The 9285-nt window shown below is 47.5% G+C and overlaps 1 protein-coding gene across 1 annotated transcript; it reads right to left on the bottom strand.

The window, feature by feature from the left end:
• Window positions 1-6801: 6801 nt before the first annotated feature.
• Window positions 6802-7509, bottom strand: LOC107120580 (uncharacterized protein K02A2.6-like; the record flags this gene model as incomplete). Its single annotated transcript, XM_015423308.1, has 1 exon — window positions 6802-7509. A coding segment is annotated over one exon (708 nt), but the record flags the coding sequence as incomplete, so codon positions are not given.
• Between the last annotated feature and the right edge of the window lie 1776 nt (window positions 7510-9285).

Here is a 9285-nt window from a genome sequence, read left to right as displayed (position 1 = left end):
CGGACTCGACTGTGCGACTGAACAACAACAACATCACAGTAGCCCATTAAGCAGCATGCCAGTTTCAGTCTTGGGGCCTGGTTCTAGCCCAAGCATGCCTAAATGTAGCATGCAAGATCTCTACTGCTGGTCAAGGCTGTCCTGGATTCAGGGGTGAAGGTAAGCCAGCACAGGTTAGTTCAGAGGACCGGTAAGAAAGAGGCCTCCCTCTTCAGCTTTGAGCATCCCAGGAGAGACAGTAGTGGTTAGACACAGTATTGGTTACCAATAATTGGAAAGAAATGTAAGTTACTTTCATCTCTGTCTGGACGCTAGCCCAGCTGTGCATTTGCATCATCCTCATTGGATATCACTAAACAGCTGAAGCTGAAGTTGCACTTATAACCCTGTGTCGGCCTTTATTAATGCCTGGCCAATAGGGTGTATTTTTTGGGGTATTTTTGTATTTGTGTGTGTCTGCACCTGGAAGTCATGTTCATCTCTAGCGGTAGATCCCTACTGGGGGCCTGGGGGATATTCAGAGAGGTGGCTGAATAAAGCCTGCCCTTGTCCTCCTGACTTGGTATTCCAAGGAAGTCTCCCATCCGTGTACTAACTACAGTTGACCCTGCTTAGGTTCCGAGATCTGATGAGATCAGACATGCCTGGGCTATCCAGGTCAGGGCTCCGACTGGATATTTCTGACTTCCATTTTATTTGCTTATTTACTTAACATAGAGATTGACACCCTCTTTTTTCTCCCAATAAGAACCCAAGGCGGCTTCCGACAGCATTCTCTACTCTTCCATTTTATTCTAACAAGAACCCTATGAAGTATTTGTATTCACCTATGAACCGAAAATGTCTCTTTGCTAGAAACAGGTAAAATACAGCAGTTGGCATACATGGGTGCCTGTGTGTGTGTTTGTCCCCTAGTAGTTCTACAGCAATGATTTTGGGGCTCAGGATAATTGAGGCAAATGGATCCTGCCAAGAGGCTGGGCAGAGAGCAGCCGTTATGATGAGCAGAATTGTAGTGACGAAGTGGAACAAGAGACCTCAAAAAGATCTGGGAAGGGGGGCCAATATTTAAAATGCAAACAGAGATCAATATTCCAATCAGCTGCTTATACCATGAGGATTATATTTTCTAAGATATCAGGAATATGAATCCAATTTGTCATTGTTCAGCTCCTTTATAAGAAACCTCTTTTCGTTTTCAAATGAGAGGTACACTTATTTCATATTTTGTTTGCAGGAGAGAACGTAACCCAGTAGCATTTTAATGTGTGTTGTGTCGGGCTAATTACAACAACAGGATCAGTGGAACAGTGGCTGGTGTTTGTCCTTCCGCACAACATACAATACAGGGTGAACTCCTCAAATGCTGCCATTTGTTTGCCAAGCTGTGATTACTTCTTGGCAGTTAAATAAACCGACAAATAATCTGTCCATCTTGGTGGCTGCTGAAGTAACAACACTCATTATTTTAATCAAATGTATCTTTAACTCAAGCCAAAGAGAAAGGCCAGGCAATCTGCTGGCACTGTGGGGTGTCACAGCATTTATAGGACCACAGAAGTAGATAGATAAGGCTAAACTGCAGCAGCTGGATTTATTTATGGGCCTATTCCCACCCCTTCATTGTGATAGATCAGCTGCTCCCTAAAGTGGGTGTTATTAGCTACAGGCCCAACTCTACCATTCTCTACCATTATTTTTACATCACAGAGATCACACTTTGAACTGCCTGGATGAAAGGAGAGCTATAATTGTTTGTATTTTATTCCGAGACTAGCCAATTGGCTATAATTAAGATGGGCAATGAGTGTGTAGGGGAGCGGCCTTATATTTTTTTACATCCCTGTGGGAAACAAAGCAACAGCAGTGCTTGTTAACACTCCTTCTATCTGGGATGGTCGTCCTCTTCCACCGAGCACGCAGCTTCGGAGGGACGCACATGGAGCGGTGAGGGAGGTAGGGGACACCCGCCTAGCCAGCCAGATCAGCCGAATCAACCCTGGCGATCAATGGGGTGACAGATGTCGCAGCCAGATCGCCCTCACATCCAGCTTGTTAACACTTTAAAGATGAACAATTGTATAATGGCAGAACCCACTTCATCAGATGCTGCCTCTTTATGGCAGTGGCTCCTTTTGAACACTCACATTACACAGTTGCCAACCTCCTGTTGAGGTCTGGAGAGCTCCTGGAAACTACAACTGATATCCAGTCTGTAGAGATCAGCTCCCCTGGAGAAAATGGCTGCTTTGCAGGGTGGACTCTGTGGCATTATACCCTACTGAGGTCCCTCCCCTCTTCAAACCCTGCCCTCCCTAGCCCCCACCCTTAAATCTCCAGAAACTTCTCAACCTGGAAATGACAACTGTACATATACATCTTGTAGGATCTTTGTCATAAGAACATAAGAGAAGCCAATGTTGGATCAGGCCAATGGCCCATCCAGTCCAACACCCTGTCACACAGTGGCCATAAATACCAGGTGATATCGGGAGGTCCACCAGTGGGGCCAGGACACTAGGAGCCCTCCCACTGTTGACCCCCCCAAGCACCAAGAAGATAGAGTATCACTATCTATACCTTGTGGCTAATAGCTACTGATGGACCTCTGCTCCATATGTTTATCTAATTCCCTCTTGAAGCCATCCATGCTTGTAGCCGCAGCCACCTCCTGTGGCAGTGAATTTCATGTGTTTGTCACTCTTCAGGTGAAGAAGTACTTCCTTTTATCTGTTCTAACCAGACTGCTCAGAAATTTCATTGAGTGCCCACAAGTTCTTGTATTATGAGAAAGGGAGAAAAGTACTTCTTTCTCTACCTGCTCTATCCCATGTATAACCTTATAAACCTCAATCATGTCACCCCTCAGCTATCGTTTCTCCAAGCTAAAGCGCTCCAAGTGCTTTAACCTTTCTTCATAGAGAAAGTGTTCCAACCCTTTTATCATTCTAGTTGCCCAATAAGTTCCCCAATGCTATAATAGTCTTTTTGAGGTATGGTGACCAGAACTGCGCACAGTATTCCAAATGAGGTCGCACCATTGATTTATACAGGGGCATTATGATACTAGCTGATTTGTTTTCAATACCCTTCCTAATAATCCTGAGCATAGCACTGGCCTTCTTTATTGCAGTTGCACACTGTCTCAACATTTTCATTGAGTTACCTACTACAACTCCAAGATCTCTCTTCTGGTCAGTTTCTGCCAATTCAGACCCCATCAATGTGTATTTATAGTTAGGATTAATAATAATAATAATAATAATAATAATAATAATAATAATAATAATAATGATAATGATAATGATAATGATGATGATTTATTTGATTTATTGATTGCTCTTTGCCACACACCTGCGGGCTCAGAGCGATTTACAGTTACTCCTTTCATTTTTGGCTCCAATGTGCATCACTTTGCACTTGGCTACATCGAACCCCATTTGCCACGTTGACGCCCACTTGCCCATCTTCAACAGATCCCTTTGGAGTTCCTCACAATTCTCCCTGGTTCTCACCACCCTGAACAACTTTGTGTCATTTGCAAATTTAGCCACTTCACTGCTTACTCCCAACTCTAAATCATTAATAAACAAGTTAAAAAGCATTGGACTGAGTAACGATCCCTGTAGTACCCCACTGCTTACCACCCTCCACTGAGAAAATTGCCCATTTCTACTCACTCTTTGTTTCCTATTAATAAGCCAGGTTTTGATCCACAACAGGACTTGTCCTTTTATCCCATGATTTTTGATCTTACTTAGGAGCCTTTGATGAGGAACTTTAACAAAAGTTTTCTGGAAGTCAAGGTAAACAACATCTATCGGGTCCCCCTTGTCCACATGTTTGTTCATTCCCTCAAAGAAAACTAACAAGTTAGTGAGACAAGATCTTCCCTTACAAAACCCATGCTGAGTCTGCCTCGATAGTTTTTGTTCATCAATATGCCTACTAATTCTTTCCTTAATAACAGTTTCCACCAACTTACCAGTATCGACATCAGACTGACTGGCCTGTAATTTCCTGGATCTCCTCTGGAAACCTTTTTAAAGATGGGTGTGACATTAGCTACCTTCCAGTCCTCAGGAATGGAGGCAGATTTTAATGAAAGGTTACATATATTTGTCTGGAGATCCACAAGTTCACATTTGAGTTCCTTCAGAATTCTCGGATGTATGCTGTGATGACTCTGACCCTGTATTACGGCACTAGCCTACCGCCTCTAAGTTTATTGCCCTAACCCACTCCCACTCCCAGAGACCTACAGGGTACGAATTTACCTTTTCCCAGGGTCGTCCTCATCAGCACACTGAAAGAATTATAGCAGGAGAACCCATTGCACCTTTGGAGGTGATAAGGTGGGAACTGAATAAACTGAATCAAGCCCACAGCTTGTGGGGTGAGGATGCTTATGACTTCTCCCTTGCTGTATTTCCAACTTGAAATGAGGAAACGTCTGTGTACCACATCATTATGCTTGGAGTATACATTCCAATCCCAAAGAAGGGCAATGCCAAGGAATGTTCAGATGATTGCACAATTGCACTCCTATCACACGCTAGCAAGGTCATGCTCAAGATCCTACAAGCTAGGCTTCAACAGTACGTGGATAGAGAACTGCCAGAAGTACAAGCTGGGTTTCGAAGAGGTAGAGGAACTAGAGATCAAATTGCCAACATTCGCTGGATTATGGAGAAAGCAAGAGAGTACCAGAAAAACATCTACTTCTGCTTCATTGACTATGCTAAAGCCTTTGACTGTGTGGATCACAACAAACTATGGCAGGTCCTTAAAGAGATGGGAGTACCAGACCACCTCACATGTCTCTTGAGAAACCTGTATAAGGGCCAAGAAGCAACAGTTAGAACCGGATATGGAACAACTGACTCCACCCCCGGCTCGATCTCACCGCCCCGCCCCGATGCGAGGGCCAGCGGCTTGCAGCCGCCTGGGCCTCGCTGGTTCCCCCCTCCGAAGCGAGGGCCGAGCGGCTACAGCCACCGGGCCTCACTGGCCTTTCCCTCCCCCCTCCGAAGCGAGGCCCGGTGGTTGTGATAGTAGGTTGGAAATGGCCACAGTCAATATGCTCTGAGCTTCTTGGAGAATGGGCAGGGTAACAGGGCTACACTTACAAATAAATGATCCAAGCTTGAGTCCTAACAGCATGCGGGAAAGGTACAGGGCAATCCTAAGAATGTTTGCTCAGGAAACAAAAGAATAAGTGGAGTTTTGAGTTCTTCCTCAGGTTGGGCATTGAGCTCTGGCTCTGTATCAAATAAAGTGACTTAATATATTCATGCGATCAAAAGTTCTGGTGTTTTTGGAGAGTGATGTCTTCTACCCAGGCTCTGCCATCACCTTAAATTGTATAAATCTGAATAATATTTTCCCAGGTATAAGGCACACAGTCTTGTCATACCATCATAGCATGTATCCAAATACCAACTGTTGTATCCGCTGGTATATCCCTCAAAACTCAAATGACTAAACTGACGCTATCGTACAAGAGTCAATGGCAAAGACAGTAAGGCTAGGGAAAGTGGAAGGCAGCAGGAAAAGAGGAAGAGCCAACATGAGGTAGATCGACTCCATCAAGGAGGCCACAGGGCCCTCAGTTTGCAAGACCTGAGAATGGCTGTGATTGGCAGGACATTTTGGAGATTATTAATTCATAGGGTTGCCATAAATTGGGAGTGACTTGATGGTACTTTAACACACACAAGTTTCAGAAAGACTTCAGGAGTGCATTTGGGCAACTGCAAGAAACAACTACTAAACTTCTGGTAATTTTTGGAGCAATCAATTTCAGAATTCTTTGGCATCATAAGTCCTTTAAGGCATCATGATAAGTAAAATGAATCTGTAGCTGAAGAGAAGAGAAGCCCCCCCCCCAACATAGGCTGTGTTTCTGGTTTCTTCTTGTTAAGTCGTGCGCTTAACAAAGAAGTCGGAGAGTGATTCAGCAAGAATGCGGTTTATTCTTCAGCTCTCTTACTTCTCCGAACACGGTACAACAATCGCCAGCCAGAACCCATCATCTGAACTCCGACATATACTGGCTGCTCTGTATTTAAACATTCCCGGCTAATGTAGCCACACCCACTGTACAATAAGCAACCTATGAGGTTGAAGCAATAAGGACCAATCACAAGCGATCCCGCTCTGCACGGTGATTGGCAAACATATTCTGGGCTAGGGCTCCTATTGGTTACATTAGGATCCTAGCCCAGGGCGAAGCTTAACATTGACTCTCAATGGCACAGTTCACAAGGCAGTTATATACATCTCAAAGCAAAAACACTATGTACAATCATATTCGCTTAGATAGGTGGGCACTCTGCGTATCCGCTGAGACCTCCGCGGCGTAGGAGGTTCAGGGCACCTCTGACTAGGAGGCACTCGGCTTGACTCACTCTCGAGTGGGTCAGGTATGTTACCATCCCCTGTAGCGGGTCCAAGAGAAGGGGTCTGCCCTCCCTCAGGGACAGTACTGGGCTCGGCAGGCTCGGCAGTACTCACCTCCGGTAGAGGTATGGGATGGTCATCTGGGTCCGGTAGCTCAGTTGGCTGCGAGGTGGGGCGGCCAGTCGCCCACCGCTGCCTCAACTGGTCTACATGCCGTCTCCACTTGCGCCCGTCCGCAAGCTGGACAACATACATGCGGGAACCCACAACTTCAGTTACCGTGGCTGGAAACCACAAATGTCCCCCGGCATAGTTTCTGGCAAAAACAGTATCACCGCATTCGTAAGTGCGGACCTTATTGGGAACACTCTGCTGCTGGGGCCTCAAGTCGTTGAGGTCTGGATGCAGCCTATCCAGCAAAGACGCTAGGCGTCGCCCCATCAATAGCTCGGCCGGGCTGCGGCCTGTGGCAGAGCACGGCGTTACGTGTTGCCGTAGAAGGAATGACGCTAGTTTCACTCCCCAATCCCCGGATGTTAGCTTGGCAAGCGCATCCTTGGTCGTGCGGACCATTCGCTCTGCCTGCCCGTTCGATGCTGGGTGGAACGGGGCAGACGTAATTTGCCTGATGCCATTGTTAGCCAGGAATTGAGCAAACTCTTGCGACACGAACTGAGCGCCGTTATCGCTTACCAGGACATCAGGCAACCCATGCGTGGCAATTAAGCGGCGCAACACATTTATAACAGCAGTGGAAGTGGTGGTAGACATTGGCGCCACTTCCAACCATTTCGAAAAAGAATCCACTACAATCAAAAACATTTGACCCTGTACTGGGCCCGCCAAATCTATGTGCAGCCTCGACCAAGGCTTCCCCGCCGATTCCCATTTCTGTGGGAAGGCGGTTGGCGGTTCGGGTCTCGCCTGCTGGCATGGCGTACACCCCCGTACCCACTCTTCAATGTCAGCATCCATCCCAGGCCACCATACATATCCCCGGGCCAGAGCCTTCATATGCACCATGCCGGGATGGCCCTCGTGTAGTGATTTCAGCACTTTTTCGCGCCAGCGTTGCGGTACAATCACTCTGTTCCCCCACAGCAAACAGCCCTTTGATACCGACATTTCGCTTTCCCGCGTTTTGTACGGTTTGAACTCCGGCTCCAACGTTCCTGCCGGCCACCCCCTCCACACCCAGTTAATAACACGACTGAGCACAGAGTCTTTTGCTGTCGCAGCAGCAATGTCCTTAGCAGACACAGGTGCCTCCGGCAGTTCCTCGATAGCTAGAATGGAGCAAGTAGGAGCAGGGTCCAAGTCCTGGCCGGGCAGAGGGCAGCGGCTGAGCGCATCAGCGTGTCCAATGGCCTTACCCGGCCTGTGCTCCAGGTCGAACTCGTAGGCTGAGAGGAACAAAGCCCACCGCAACATGCGTGCGGACATAACATCAGGGAGTTGCCGGTCCTGGGCAAAAATCCCTAGCAGGGGCTTGTGGTCTGTCACCAGTATGAATCTCCGTCCAAACAAAAAGTCATGAAACTTCTTAACAGCGGAAACTAGCGCCAAAGCCTCTTTGTCAATCTGCGCGTAGTTTCTTTCCGCTGCTGTTAGCGACTTGGAATAAAAGGCGATAGGGGCTTCCCGCCCGTCGGGCATTACGTGGCTCAGCACAGCTCCCACCCCAAATGGGGACGCATCAGCAGCTAACACAAGCAGTTTGTCCTCATCATAATGTGTTAACACTGCATCAGACGACAACAATTTTTTCACCCCATCGAATGCCCGCTCATGCTCTGGACCCCACCTCCATTTTGTGTCTTTATGCAGCAGGTTGTGCAATGGGGCCGCAATCGACGCCTTGTGGGGCAAGAAGGCGTGATAAAAATTAAGGAGTCCTAGGAAGGACTGTAACTCCTTCTTCCCTTGTGGCCGTGGGGCATTCTGGATTGCGGAGACCTTATCGTTAGTAGGATGGACCCCAAACTCATCCACCCGGAACCCCAAGAACTCCACACTCGGGACTCCCACCAGGCACTTCGACTTTTTTACCTTCAGGCCCGCATCAGAAAAACGTTTGAGCACCTCCCGCACTCGGCACAGCAGCTCGTCATCAGATTTGCCCGCTATTAAGACATCGTCAAAATAGGGCACCGTGCCCGGCACCCCCCTCAACAACCCCTCCATGAGGCTCTGAAAAATCCCCGGCGCAACATTCACTCCGAATTGGAGTCGATTTACTCTAAACGCCCCCCTATGCGTTACGATGGTCTGGGCGTCAGCCGCCTCTTTGGTCACGGGGAGTTGTTGGTACGCTTGGGCCAGGTCGAGTTTGGCGAATACCTTCCCTCCTCCCAGTGATGCCAGTACGTGGCTAATGACTGGTACAGGGTACGAATGCTGCTGCAAGGCTTTGTTAATCGTGCACTTGTAGTCAGCGCAAATTCGTATTGACCCATCGGGTTTAATTGGAGTAACAATGGGGGTTTCCCATTTACTACAAGGAACTGGTTCCAACACCCCTTGTTCAAGTAGCTTATCGAGTTCAGCCTCGATCTTTGCCTTGAACGGAATGGGCACTTTCCTGTATTTTAGGCGTATAGGGCGTATAGCAGGATCCAACTCAAAAGACACTGGGGGACCATTATACTTTCCCAATCCGCCCCCAAACACTTCAGGAAATTCAGCATATAATACAGCCCATTTATTTTCCACAACGTTATTAACTCCCACAACAGCAATACCCAGAGGCTCAAACCAGTCCAACCCGAGCAGGTTGGTACGGTTTCCCTCAGCGATCAAACATGAAAGCACAGCACCTTTCCCTTTGAAATTAACTGTAAACGTATCCCTCCCCGCCAGAGGAATTCGATTTCCCTGAAAATC

Source organism: Gekko japonicus, unplaced genomic scaffold (assembly GCF_001447785.1).
Source record: "Gekko japonicus isolate JY-2015 unplaced genomic scaffold, Gekko_japonicus_V1.1 scaffold1174, whole genome shotgun sequence".
NCBI classification, from domain to species: Eukaryota; Metazoa; Chordata; class Lepidosauria; order Squamata; family Gekkonidae; genus Gekko; species Gekko japonicus.
Note: the sequence above shows the minus strand (reverse complement) of the source record. Positions and strands in the feature narration are given on the sequence as shown.